At 39.3% G+C, this 15,443-nt stretch overlaps 1 protein-coding gene across 3 annotated transcripts in view; it reads right to left on the bottom strand.

Moving 5' to 3' along the window:
* The window catches only part of LOC115215929 (sushi domain-containing protein 2-like), a 266,474-nt gene that overhangs the window by 22,901 nt on the left and 228,130 nt on the right, over positions 1-15,443 (bottom strand). For all 3 annotated transcript variants that reach the window (XM_036505806.1, XM_029785291.2, XM_029785289.2), the window contains 5 exons: positions 11,839-11,975; positions 9,049-9,197; positions 6,006-6,269; positions 4,774-5,039; positions 1,480-1,623 (listed from right to left, as the gene is read on the bottom strand). In XM_036505806.1, coding sequence (XP_036361699.1) covers positions 1,480-1,623; positions 4,774-5,039; positions 6,006-6,269; positions 9,049-9,197; positions 11,839-11,975 — 960 coding nt within the window. The remainder of the gene's footprint in view (positions 1-1,479; positions 1,624-4,773; positions 5,040-6,005; positions 6,270-9,048; positions 9,198-11,838; positions 11,976-15,443) is intronic.

A 15,443-nucleotide genomic window follows, 5' to 3' on the forward strand; every position in this document is an offset into this window, starting at 1 on the left:
AATATATATGTATATATGCAAGGTTTCTTTTCAGTTTCCATCTACCAAATCCATTCACAAGGCTTTGGTTAGCCTGAGGCTATAGTGGGACTGAACCCGGAACCATGAGGTTGGTAAGCAAGCTACTTACCACACAGCCAAGAATTTAATAGATTTTAGACACTAAATGACTGTGCCTCCAGCACTCTAGAGTAAAATATAAATAAAATGGGTCATTAGATAAAAAAAAAATGGTTGAGAACCACTGGTTTAAATCATCATGTCTAATATAAAAAAAAAATGTATGTTACGTTAATAATTTCAATTCCTTCAGTTATCATCTCACTCCATCCTTAATTTCCTAATTAAGAAGTAAACAGAGGTCACCCCATTCACCCTTGATATTAGGATACAAGACAACTGCTGACCTCAGGTCGCACAGGTCAACACTGGATCACTCCAATCAGTCACCACCACACCATTGGTTGATGACGGACGTAAAATGACTTTAACCCTTTCATTACCGTATTTATATTTGGAGGTGTTCTGTGTTTCTTTCAATTGATTTTAAATATAACAAAGAATTTAGTAAAATAACTTGGTTATCATTAAACTAGTGTTAGGAACATAAATTGTGACTGAGGTTTACTCTTTTACTCTCTTTACTTGTTTCAGTCATTTGACTGCGGCCATGCTGGAGCACCGCCTTTAGTCGAGCAAATCGACCCCGGGACTTATTCTTTGTAAGCCCAGTACTTATTTTATCGGTCTATCTTGCCGAACCGCTAAGTGACGGGGACGTAAACACACCAGCATCGGTTGTCAAGCAGTGCTAGGGGGACAAACACAGACACACAAACATATACACACACACAGTCGTATATATATACATATATACGACAGGCTTCTTTCAGTTTCCGTCTACCAAATCCACTCACAAGGCATTGGTTGGCCTGGGGCTATAGCAGAAGACACTTGCCCAAGATGCCACGCAGTGGGACTGAACCCGGAACCATGTGGTTGGTTAGCAAGCTACTTACCACACAGCCACTCCTGCGCCTATGGTGGAAGATTTTAATTCAAAACTTATGAAAAGAAGACCTTTGTACTACAGAGCCAGAGGTGGTTTCAGCCGGGTTGGTATCGAAAGGGTTAACAATCAGACACTGGTTTTTTAAAAAAGTAGGACACATAAGGATAATGTAATCCTAGATACATTTCTCCAGAGAAATAAGATGGAGAGTCATGGCTATATCTCTTTCAAACAGATCAGTGGAATCAGAACTGACCTCAGGTCAAACAACAAAAAGAAAGAACACATCGGTAGTCCTAGAAACGTGTCAGGACGATGAAAGATGATATGGTCCCAACAGTGAAACATCTCACAAGAGAGCTGCTGGATTAAGGCTGGCCGAGGGCTAAATACCAACCATAATTATTAATGCTTTCTATCAATGAAACAGACATCAAATTGAATATAAACAAACCAGATATACTAACCATCAATATCAAGAGCTTGGTCAGCTCTCACTTGGATCACAACAGATTTGCTTTTGTCCTGCAGCAGAATGAACTCACCCAGACCATTAAATGTATACTTCTTGCCATCTAACGTTACCAGGTGAGGGTCACCAGCTGCCTGTGCTGAAAACGGAACAAAATTTTACTGAGATTCTTCTTCTGAATTTATAAACAAAAATTGGTTTCAGATTTAGGAAGACAATGCTTGCAATTTTGAGGGGAAGGGTTACTCATACTGATTGACCCAGAAAGGATAAAAAGCAAAGCTGTCTCGAGTGGGATTTAAAATCAGAACATAGAGAACTGCAACAAATACCACAAGGCATTTTTTCCAAAGTACTTAATATTTCTGCCAATCTATCATGTAATAATAATAATAATAATAATAATAATAATAATAATAACAACAACAGCAACAACATTTTCTAAATCAGTTACAAAGACACACATCTTCGGCAGGTAGGTATTGACAATAAAATAAAATTAAAAATGCGCCCTTTTAAAGCCAAGCCAGGCTCATGGGCCCGGTTACCCGGTTTCAATGGCGTATGTGTTCCCCAGCTGGACGGGACACCAGTCCATTGCAGCATTACTCATTTTTGCCAGCTGAGTGGACTGGAGTAACGTGAAATGAAGTGTTTTGCTCAAGAACACAACACGTCGCCCGGTCCAGGAATCGAAACCACAATCTTATGATCATGATGCTGACACCCTAACCACTAAGCCACACGCTTCCACACACAGGTATTGACAATACTGAACCTAATATGATAACAGACAATGTTGACCTTGATGCGATTTGAACTCATAATGTAAAGAGATCAACTTCATAACTGAATAAAGTCACTTAGTCCAGTAAACTACTAATGTGTCTAACACTCACCGTCTTTAATAATACAAAAAGAAAGAAAGATAAATACTGTACACAGTATTGTAAAGGATCATAGCTAGTGTGAGATTTAACATGTGCAACAATTGCAAAGGAATTAATTGAATGTTGTTCATGGTTAGAAAAGGTGAGGTACAAGAATGCTTTTTCCTTGGTATATTCTAATTAACATTGCGTTTAGAATTATATGAAGGGGTGCTATGAAGTTCCTGGTTTTAAGGGTATCGTGAAAGGCCTTGATTGAAGACCCAGCCTTCCAAGTTCTTTTACAGGGCTAAGGAAAACGGAAGGACCATTGCAATAAGTGAGTGAATCTGAGAGGGGAATATCTCTATATATATAAACGGCAGTTTGTCTGTCTGTGTGTCTGTCAGGTTGTACCCTCACCCTGACCACAGCTTTCAACCGATTCTGATGAAACTTGACACACACATAGCCCAATGTCAGAATTCAAAACTAACGCAGCAAAAATTTTGAAAAGTTCCCCCAGTTCTGAAAATAATCAATAAATTCGACATGGGGTCGAGAATCTAAGCTTTTTATATGCGACACATTTTCTGTCGGGAGACAGCTAGGAACATCGTATACATAGAAGTATTCAAGTGAAGAGAAGACATGGCAACCTACACATGCGCCTTCGTTCCCTAGAGGGAAAGAACTAGATTGGGATTAGTCGTTGCCTACTAGGGGCTCTTACATACCCGGGCAACGCCGGGCTATGCTGCTAGTGTTGGATAAAATCATAATCAACTGATCCTCCTGTATCTTCTTTTACCCAGAGCCAGGAACTTTTCGGCACCCCTTGTATGTTATGTGAACATTCAGTCTCAGCAAACATGCAACTTGAATTGTCTGACTGCAACATTAACCGCAGAGACATTTAATGAATGTAAACAAGAAAGACCACAATATCATCATAAAACTATTTACTTTCCTTCCCACCTCTCTTCCCAGACCAACAACAGCTTGTACATGTATTTATACACGCACGACACAACATCATCTCCCAATATAATAATGAGTGTAGTGCTTTTATATATTCGTGTGTGTACTCTCTTTCTCTCTTTACTTGTTTCAGTCATTTGACTGCGGCCATGCTGGAGCACCGCCTTTAGTCGAGCAAATCGATCCCGGGACATATTCTTTGTAAGTCCAGTGCTATTCTATCGGTCTCTTTTGCAGAACCGCTAAGTGACGGGGACGTAAACACACCAGCATCGGTTGTCAAGCAATGCTAGGGGGACAAACACAGACACACAAACATATACACACGCACTTATATATATATATATACATATATACGACAGGCTTCTTTCAGTTTCCGTCTACCAAATCCACTCACAAGGCATTGGTTGGTCCGGGGCTATAGCAGAAGACACTTGCCCAAGATGCCACGCAGTGGGACTGAACCCGGAACCATGTGGTTGGTTAGCAAGCTACTTACCACACAGCCACTCTTGCGCCTATATATATATATATATGTGTGTGTATATATATATATTTGTTCAGAATCAAGCCAGATGCAGAGGAGGAGGAGAGAAAATAGTGATTCAGTGAAGGAGAAGTAGTGAGAGTAATAGCCCTGACTGAGAGGGAGTGGGAGAAAGTAATAGCAATGAAAGAAAGGAAAGAGTGATAGATGAATAAGGAAGGAAGGGGTGAAAAAAAAATTAGCATTTCAACTGTGCGTGAGTACATGTGTGTATGTGTGTGCGTGTACAAGGGAAGTATGTGAATGTATTTGTGATTATTATGTACCTTATTTATATATAAAATCCTACAATTAACCATCATTATTGACGCCACATGGTCAGCCAGTTGCATATATAAAGCAACTTCTCACTTTAAATTCTGTAAAAAACAAGTCAAAGTTCTTTTAATCATCCAGTGTGATACAGTTTCCACATTTTACAGGATAAGAAAGTGGCTCTTGTTTATATGAACCTACATCCAATTGACTTAAAAAAACCCAAACACATAGAACATTGTAGCCCAAAGGCAGTGGTTCCCAAAGTGAGCAGTACTGCCTCCTTGGGGGTCGGTGGAAAGATCCAGCGGGGCATTGATGAAAAGTAGGATGATAATGGGGGTGGCCAAAATGGGGTGATAGATGTAGAAAAAAAAATATAGGCATAGGAGTGGCTGTGTGGTAAGTAGCTTGGCCACAGTCAAATGACTGAAACAAGTAAAAGAGTAAAAGATAGGCTAGCCATGGGTAGAACATGTTTGGCCATAGGTTTACTAAATGAAGACTGAAATACGATTAACCGCCGTCACCACCACCACCACCACCACAACTGCCGCACACTATGATATAAACAGCATGAATGAGGAAGAAACGATATAAAACAAATGATGTCTGAATCAGCATCTGAACAACTCACCAGGTGACGGAGGATTGTAAGCGTTACATTTGGTAGCAGGTCTCCATCGGAAGAATTTCTGGCACAGTTTCTGTTTTCCTGAGTACATGCAGCAGTGTAAGAATGGGATAATATCTGACTCAAAATGTGTTAAGTGCGGCACGATTCCATCTCCCTGAGCTTGGTTGTTATATCGGTAAACATAGCCACAGTCTGAATGAGACTGCCACTCTAGCAAACTGTTGTTTCTGCCACCATAGCAACACGATTGGCCGGCATTGGTTGTACTGGAATAGCGACGTGAATATTACAGTTTAGATTATAGTACAGTAGTGTTAGAACAGTTGTAACTTATAGCAGAGTATGGCACAGTGGTGTATTAGGCACTACAGTAAAACTAAGATCTCCACAGAAGAGTATATATCACAGTAAGTAGAATAATGTTCACAGTAAATACATACTAATACAATAGTACCAATAGTATAGAAAACACTGCAGTAAGTACAAAGAATGTTAACTAGTACAGAGGTCCCAATTTATATAAAAAATACACTAAATAAGTACAGTGATTCCAATTTATATAAAAAGTACACTAAATAAGTACAGTGGTCCCAAGTTATATAAAAGTACACTAAATAAGTACAGTGGTACCAAGTTATATAAAAGTATACTAAATAAGTACAGTGGTCCCAAGTTATATAAAAAGTACACTAAATAAGTACAGTGGTCCAAAGTTATATAAAAAGTACACTAATGTGCAATCTGATCTGGCAAGGTTTCTACAGCTGGATGCCCTTCCTAATGCCAACCACTCCAAGAGTGTAGTGTGTGCTTTTTACATGCCACCGGCATGGGGGCCAATCAAACAGTCACACTGGAATGGTGCTTTTTACATGCCACTGGCACGGTAGCCAGTCAAGTGGCACTGGCATCGGTCATGCTGAAATGGTGCTTTTTATGTTCCACCGGCACGGGGAGCCAGTCAGGCAGCACTGGTATCGGACATGCTCGAACGGTGCTTTTTCTTGGTTTATTCTTCTACAATACACAAAATATTTTGACACTTTTTCAAATACAATTTCTAATAATATTTAATTATAAAAATACAATAGTTCCACCCTCCCTAACATTGATGGGGAAAGAGGTCCAGTAGAGTAAAATAGGAACCAAAAGGGTTTATAGGCAAGAAGTGGTTGAGCACCACTGATGTAGAGTATTGAACAGAACAAAACAATGTGAGTAGTGATACGAACCTCTTTGAGTTTAAAATGACACATTCAGTAGCTTTTGGATGATATATACAATTGAGGGCTTTGTTTGGGGAATTAGTATTACAAAGGGGATCTTTTTGATAACGGCTTGTGTCCCGGCTCGCTTGCCGTAACGCACATGGACACATGTTGGGGTTGATATCTAAATTGGGGTGGTCTTCTGCCAGCCATTTTTCACATCTTTCTTGAGAATTTTTCTCTCCACCATTAACAGGAAATATGTCAGACCAAAGAGTAACTGGAAAACTGTAATAAAGATAAAGAGATAAATAAATACATGTATGTATGTATGTATATATATATATATATATATATATATATATATATATGAAAAAACAAGTCAAAAATAGAAAATGCTAAGATGATTTTATAGTGAATCTTTCAGTACTGGTTTCGGTCATTTTGAGACCTTTTCAACTGTAACGATTAAATAATTAAATTTAGAAAAATTAGAAGAAAAGTTTTTTTAAAAGAATATTTCTGTAGTAGTGTTCAGATATAAGTAGCATTCTGCCTTTCTCTGACTCCCTTGTTTGCACTTGTGTGTTCGAGGTCGTTATATATATATGTATATATATATATATATATTATATATATATATATATATATATATATATCACGTGACCGACCAGACCATCAGATGTTGTTACACATCGCTGGTCACAATGCATTTGCAATGTTTTAGCCTTCGAATGATGCCACCCCGCTGGCTAAGCGAGCAGGCCAACAGAAGAAAGAGTGGGAGAAAGAGTGGTGAAAGAGTACAGCAGGGATCACCACCCCCTGCCGGAGCCTTGTGGAGCTTTTAGGTGTTTTCGCTCAATAAACACCCACAACGCCCGATGCCCTAACCACTGGGCCATTGTGCCTCCACATATATATATATATATATATATATATATATATATATATGCGCATATATTTATTTCTTTATTGCAGACAGGGGAGGGGGCTAAACATAGATGGGGGCAAAGACAGAGAAAGAGATTAAGTCAAATTACATCGACCGCAGTGTGTAACTGGTACTTATTTAATTGACCCCTCAAAAGATAACAGACAAAGTCAACCTTGGTGGAATGTGAACCCAGATCGTAACGACAGACAAAATACAACTAAGCATTCAGCCTGGCGTGCTATCAATTCTTATTTCTTTATTGCCCACAAGGAGCTAAACATAGGAGGGACAAACAAGGACAGACAAAGGGATTAAGTCAATTACATCGACCCCAGTGTGTAACTGGTACTTAATTTATCGACCCTGAAAGGATGAAAGGCAAAGTCGACCTCGGTGGAATTTGAACACAGATCATAATGGCAGAGAGAATACTGTTAAGCATTTCGCCCGGCGTGCTACCGATTCTGCCAGCTTGCCACCCTTATGTATATAGATATATATTATATATCTTTGAGATGTGGTGTTAAATATGTAAATGTACAGCAAATTTGTTATCACATCAACCACAACACGGCTGAATCACAAGTCATGAAATATCCTCTTTACTTGTTTCAGTCATTTGACTGCTGCCATGCTGGAGCACCACCTTTAATCGAGCAAATCGACCCCCGGGACTTATTCTTGGTAAGCCATATTCTATCGGTCTCTTTTGCCGAACCGCTAAGTAACAGGGACATAAATACACCAGCATCGGTTGTCATGCAATGCTAGGGGGACAAACACAGACATGTAAACATACATGCACATATATATATATATATATATATATATATACGATGGGCTTCTTTCAGTTTCTGTCTACCAAATCCACTCACAAGGCTTTGGTCGGCCCGAGGCTATAATAGAAGACACTTGCCCAAGGTGCCACGCAGTGGGACTGAACCCGGAACCATGTGGTTGGTAAACAAGCTACTTACCTCACAGCCACTCCTGTGCCTATCCTCTTTATTTTTGACACAGTTTCTTTGGCATTTTTTATTAACAGACAATTCACCAAATGTGTATTTATCATTTTTTAATAGTGGTCATTATAAATAAATGGTAGACAATTACTGTTGCTTATGTTCTAAACTTGCCAGATCTGGAGGGTCAGTCAACTTTTGCAGGGTCTCCAGGACCATTGAGAATGGTATCACTAATGTTTCTTTTGAACCTTTGGAAGTCAACACCTGTGGGAAAAGATGCCAGAAGGACTGATGTTGTGGGAAAGAATAACTGTATTGGTGTGTATGTGTGTGTACGACCTGGTGGGGTTTGGACACAACAAAGGTGATGATAAAAGGAAGTGCAAGTAGGATAAAAATGTCTGAGTGGAAGTGACATAAACTCAGCAGTTATGAGGAGCAGAAGTCATTATAGTAACAGCTGAAGAAGAAAGAGAGGAGATTGCATGCCCGGGGGTCAGGGGCTGCACGGTGCTGAGTGACTGTACAAATTTAAATGCCCAAAAGCAATATGGCAGCACTCAGAAATTCATGTTCTGTTAACAAAAGGCAGCCTTTGTTCAATGCAGACAAAGTGTTTGGTATCTCACCAAAGTCTGATGATATCAGTAACAGAGTGTATACCGGAAGTGATCGTGATTTGTCCTATCTTTATGATTCAGGTACTGATTTAGACAAGAAATATCTTACAGGTGCAAGTGGTGTAGATAATAAGGGTAAGGAGCAGATGTATAGCAGCACTGAGTCTGGTAGTGGAAATGAGTTTTCTGGTGATGTTACCTCCTGACAATGTAAGATGATGTTCCTGCAGGCAATTGGATACATGTAAGTAACTTGGAAAATGACAAGCCCCACGATATGATTTATTGATCAAGGTGGGTTTGTATGCCAAAAAACTGAAACTAGGCCTGTTGATTATTTAGATATTTTCTTTTGTTTTTGTCATTTATAGTGCTGGGTTTTCACTTTGGGATTATCTTGTGACACAAACCAGTAAATCTGCCCAAACCACAAGGATTTAAAAAACTGTCTGCAAAAGGGTTAAGAAATATATAAGTACAAGATGAGAAGGGGGAAGAGAAAGAGAGAGAGAAAGGAGAGAGAGCAAGAGAGTGTACCGACTGACCTTAGCTGCCTCTGATTGTCATCTTCAAGGACTCGTATGATAGCTGTACTATAGTTCAACAGGTTATCTTCTAGAGCCAATGTCATGCTGTGTTGACTAATGCTGTGGAAATTCTTCACCAAGTGCCATTTAAAAAAACTACCATTTAACTATAAGAAATAAAAACGTGTACAACAAAAGTAAATAGTGAGTTGCTACTTCAATCTCTATCTTCATCATCATCATCACCACATACACACAGAGTACACTATTAATAGTTATATCACCAAAGGGCAGAGACAGTTGTGCAGTGGGGTCACCAAACATTTTTGACCACCGGGCCCCCTTTAGCCACTTCTTCCACATTAACCACCCTCCTCATTTAAAATATCTTAATGCCTTACCCTACTGTGCCATACTTTAACACTTTCGTGTTTAAACCGGCTGTATCCGGTCCAAATATTCTACACATTTTATGGTCAAACTGGCCAGAACATGCATCTCACATCTACCCTGCAATGTCACTCTAAAAATAAGCAATTACATCTTTCCTATCTTGAAGGTACAAAATAATATCAGATAAATTTTTTTAAATGTGAATAAATAAGGGTTACTTTTGACAAATTAATCTGAACACTAAAGGGTTAAATGTGTGCCGGGTTCTGATGCTGGCAATTAAAATGTTAGCTAAAATATACATGTACGACAAATTAAGAAATTCTATTGAAGATGACACACTTTTTACATTTAAAACTACGTGTACAAGGTTCTATATTTAAGAGATGAGGAATTATGTACATTGTTTACATTTGACGGATATTTCTCCTCATCTTGTTTGTTGTTAACGTTTCGGCTGATTTACCCTCCAGCCTTCTTCAGGTGTCTTGGGGAAATTTCAAACCTGGGTTCTCATTCCTAAGGTATTTTTCAATGTTGTTATTGTTATTATTATTATTATTATTGTTATTCAGGTCACTGCTTGGAATCAAACTCGGAATCTTGGGGTTAGTAGCCTGCGCCCTCAACCACTACACCCACAGGCATATGGCATAGTGGTTAAGAGCATGGGCTACTAACCCCAAGACTCCAAGTTTGATTCCAAGCAGTGATCTGAACAACAACAATAACAACAACATCGAAAAATACCTTAGGAACGAGAACCCAGGTTCAAAATTTCCCCCAAGACACCTGAAGAATGCTGGAAGGTATATCAGCTGAAACGTTGTGTTAATAACAAACAAGACGAGGACAAATATCCGTTGAAAGTAAATAACGTACGTGTACGAGTATACAGCATTAAACTTTCAATTTTTATTAAATTGTTTTCACGGTTAGAAAATGTGAAAAATGCATCAAATTGCTGGAATATCTTTTATTGAAATTGACAACGTCAATCATTTCCATTATAGGCACAAGGCCTGAAATTTTGGGGGAGGGGGGGGTCCAGTCAATTACATCAACCCCAGTACACAAATGGTACTTAATTTATCGACCCCAAAAGGATGAAAGACAAAGCTGACCTCGGCGGGACTTGAACTCAGAACGTACAGATGAACTAAATGCCGCTAAGCATTTTGCTTGCCATGCTAACGATTCTGCCATGACAACATCAATGTGAGAGATGAGCATGGTGCAAAGTATTTCAAACAGTCCATCTGGGCGAGCTGGTCTTTCACACACTGACCCCATTCGAGTCCTTGGCTATCATTGACACCAGTTGCATACTGGGGTCGATGTATTTGACTATCCCCCCCACCACCACCACCAATTTCAAGCTTTGTGCTTATAGTAGAAAGTGGATCTTTTCCTTTTGAACGGCACACAATTTCTAGTTAACTAAACACTTTAAAACTTCGTATACTGGTAGAATGTGTCAAAATAAAACATTTTTTTTCTCTTGGCTTTCTTGAGAAAATTGTAATTCGTTTGTTTAACGTAGTTTAATTTTTCGAATTTTAACCAATGAATCGCCTCTAATTGAGCTAAAATCATTTGCTACGTCTAAAACTGAGACAACATCCAGTCACTCTAAATTTTTTTTTTTTCTTAATTGTTAAATTAATTTAATTGTTACGCGTGTAAAAAAAACCGAAAGCAATGGAAATAATTTAAACAATTAACAAACAAAATAATTCTATAATTTTATACACAGGCTTTCCGTACATATACGGAAAGCATGTGTATAAAATTATAGAATTATTTTGCTTGTTAATACGGAAAGCGTGTGTATAAAATTATAGAATTATTTTGTTTGTTAATTGTTTAAATTATTTTCCATTGCTTTCGTTTTTTTTACACGCGTAACAATTAAATTAATTTAACAATTAAGAAAAAAAAATTTAGGGTTAGGGTTATGTTTAGGGTTAATGACAGGATGTTGTCTCAGTTTTAGACGCAGCAAATGATTTTAACTCAATGGAGGTAATTGATTGGTTAAAATTGCCGAAATGCTCGAAATTTCAGACGAAATATCTTACAAACTATAGAATTTTCTCAATAAAACCAAGAGAAAATGATGTTTTATACACACATTCTACCACTATACGAAGTTAAAATCTTTTTAGTTACCTAGAAATTATGTTACAAAGTGCCGTTCAAAAGGAAAAGATCATAGAAAGTATTAAATGTCCGATGGGCCAGGGCTAAACTAAAGCCAAACAAATGCCAACAATGCTCTATCGTTAACCACACAACGGCAGTCCATGAAACGAAACGAGGGCATTAGGGTTGTGACACCTATATTTGTTTTGTAGTTTGTGAAATCAATTTAATCACAAAGGAAGAAAATCCTGATAAAAAATCTTCACTTACCTCTAATCCTAAAAGGTCAACACGGAATTTAGAAGAAGGAAGTTCACTTGCATTCCATGATATGAAAACTTCGCTTCCAATTGTCCATTGACGGGGTTGCTCGCGTATTACTCGTGGTACTGCCATGGCAAAGTTTACTAGAATGAAAAAAAAATTGAGATATAGATTAGAGAGAGAGTTGAGGCAAGAAAACTATATTTCTGAATGTCAAAGATATTACATTCACAAAATATATTTTATAGTGTTGGGATCAATGAAGCAAAACTATGTACATATACAATGAGTGAAAATGTGAATTTATCTCCAAATAAAAATATATTTTATCAATAATATTAATAATATTAATACGACTTGTTAAATATAAATTTATTAAGCAAGGGACGCAACTCGGCTGAATCAAGGTAGGTAACTGCTTGTGCACGAAGTGAAGAGAGGGAGGCTCTCTGCTAGAAAGAGAAAGCAAATGCCCTTCAAATAAAATATCTGTCGCCTTAAGTAAGCTAGGGAGCATTAGATAATATAGTTCTAAACACTCTTAAAAAGATAGGATAGTCATGGCTGGAATGGCTTTGATCATAGATTTATTTGTTCAATCAGGATAAACAAGAGATTACGAGTGACGGTTTTCAGCAGCGAAACATCGTGATGGACTTTGGAAAAAGAGAAAAATTACCCTCCTTGCGACATCATAGTATAAGAGTTTATCTATAAGCATTTATTTAAAATCAAAATGCATAGAAAAGGACACTCCAGTAACAGTATTATTACAAAAATAAATATTATGACACGCTGGGGTTAGAAACAAAAAACAAAACAAAAAGGTTTACCATTTACTACTCTCCTCGAATCCTCAATCGGCTAAAAATAGTAGCTATTTCCAGTTACACTCTGCTCCACATTTGGCCATATCAATGGTATTGTGCTGCAAACTTCGTAAATTCATTTTTGCCAGTTACGGTTGTGTATAGGTTACTTGCATTGACGAAAACGGTCCACACACCGCTTCTTAAAATTTCTTTCATCTAGTTTTCATCAAACCAGTGTGTGTGTGTCTACACATACGTACGGTGTTATGTAAGAAATGAAGTCCTAACAATATCTTTAGGACAATGCTCTGAAAGCAGTATGCTATTTCTTTATTGCCCACAAGGAGCTAAACATAGAGGGGACAAACAAGGACAGACAAACGGATTAAGTCGATTACATCGACCCCAGTGCGTAACTGGTACTTATTTAATCGACCCAGAAAGGATGAAAGGCAAGGTCGACCTCGGCGGAATTTGAACTCAGAATGGAACGGCAGACGAAGTACCTATTTCTTTACTACCCACAAGGGGCTAAACACAGAGAGGACAAACAAGGACAGACAAACGGATTAAGTCGATTACATCGACCCCAGTGCGTAACTGGTACTTATTTAATCGACCCCGAAAGGATGAAAGGCAAAGTCGACCTCGGCGCAATTTGAACTCAGAACGTAGCGATAGACGAAATACTGCTAAGCATTTCGCCCGGCGTGCTAACGTTTCTGCCAGCTCGCCGCCTTCTCCGTAGCCAGTATGCAGCGGCATACTGGTGTGCCACGAGACGATGCGAGGTGTGCCGCAGTGTAATCTGAATATAATTTTTTACCCTATATTTTTAAGGTTCGGGTATACCGCCGAATTTTGAGAAGAATAGGCATAGGAGTAGCTGTGTGGTAAGTAGCTTGCTTACCAACCACATGGTTCCGGGTTCAGTCCCACTGCGTGGCACCTTCGATAGGTGTCTTCTACTATAGCCTCGGGCCGACCAAAGCCTTGCGAGTGGATTTGGTAGACGGAAACTGAAAAAAGCCTGTCATGTGTGTGTGTGTGTGTGTGTAGATGTTTGTGTGTCTATGTTTGTCCCCCCAACATCACTTGACAACCGATGCTGGTGTGTTTATGTCCCCGTAACTTAGCTGTTCGGCAAAAGAAACTTATTGAATAAGTACTAGGCTTACAAAGAATAAGTCCTGGGGTCTCCAGCATGGCCATAGTCAAATGACTGAAACAAGTGAAAGAGCAGAGTACCGCAAGAGAAAAAGGGTTGCGGAGCACTGCTTAAGGAGAAGGCTAACATTGGATATTGTAATTAACATACGCTTATAAATTGTATATATTCTAGGCCTGATCAATAAGTATCCGGACTGTTGTCATAGTAACGAAGGTAAAGCATGCAGAGCGAAACCGCTTGGCAAAAATTTACCTTGAACTCTGCAGTGAACAGCGCACAACATTTTAACATTCTAGCTCACTTCAGCTGTTTACAGCAGTGCTTGGAAGGAAGGTGTGTAGCGTATGATCGTCGCATTGACCAGCACACAGATAGTTATCATGGCGATCCCTGCTCAGAGGCCTACGCCAAGTTGCAGAAAGTGTATGGAGAAGAGTGTGTAAGCCGCACACAAGTGTACGAGTGGTTCAGACGTTTCCAAGATGGCCGAAAAAACGTCACTCTGCATGCTTTAGCTTCGTTACTATGCCAACAACCCGGATACTTATTGATTAGACCTCGTATATGCGCTTGAATGCTTGTATATGAGTTTAAATGTGATATTGTGTTCTTTACCCACTAGATTGTTGTACTTGTTCGGAGGCGCAATGGCCCAGTGGTTAGGGCAGCAGACTCGCGGTTTCGATTCCCAGACCGGGCGTTGTGAGTGTTTATTGAGCGAAAACACCTAAAGCTCCACGAGGCTCCGTCAGTAGGTGGTGGTGATCCCTGCTGTACTCTTTCACCACAACTTTCTCTCACTCTTACTTCCTGTTTCTGTTGTACCTGTATTTCAAAGGGCCGGCCTTGTCTCTGTGTCACGCTGAATATCCCCGAGAACTACGTTAAAGGTGCACGTGTCTGTGGAGTGCTCAGCCACTTACACGTTAATTTCACGAGCAGGCTGTTCCGTTGATTCGGATCAACCGGAACCCTCGTCGTCGTAACCGACGGAGTGCTTCCTCCCCCTGTACTTGTTCATCACAATCAGTTATATAACGTTTTTCACGCGATCACAGCTTCGACAATGTCGAGTTTACCCGACGAGATGTTATTGTTTGCGTTTCTGTCGACGCAAATGAATTTAGTCGTTGCTATTTGTCAGGAGATCAGTTGTGATTGAACAGTTCTATGGAACAAAAGCATTAAGAACAGCTCTAAATTATTTAAATGTTCTTTTTGTAAAACTAACAAATATACTTGTGTGACAATCACCGAGTCATTTCGCTTTTATGGGCGCAGGAGTGGCTGTGTGGTAAGTAGCTTGCTAACCAACCACATGGTTCCGGGTTCAGTCCAATCTTGTGCAAATGTCTTCTGCTATAGCCCCAGGTCGACCAATGCCTTGTGAGTGGATTTGGTAGACGGAAACTGAAAGAAGCCTGTCGTATATATGTATATATATATATGTGTGTATGTGTGTGTTTGTCCCCCTAGCATTGCTTCACAACCGATGCTGGTGAGTTTATGTCCCCGTTACTTAGCGGTTCGGCAAAAGTGACCGATAGAATAAGTACTGGGCTTACAAAAGAATAAGTCCCGGGGTCGAGTTGCTCGATTAAAGGCGTTGCTCCAGCATGGCCGCAGTC

This window comes from Octopus sinensis, linkage group LG9 (genome assembly GCF_006345805.1).
Source record: "Octopus sinensis linkage group LG9, ASM634580v1, whole genome shotgun sequence".
Lineage (NCBI taxonomy): Eukaryota > Metazoa > Mollusca > Cephalopoda > Octopoda > Octopodidae > Octopus > Octopus sinensis.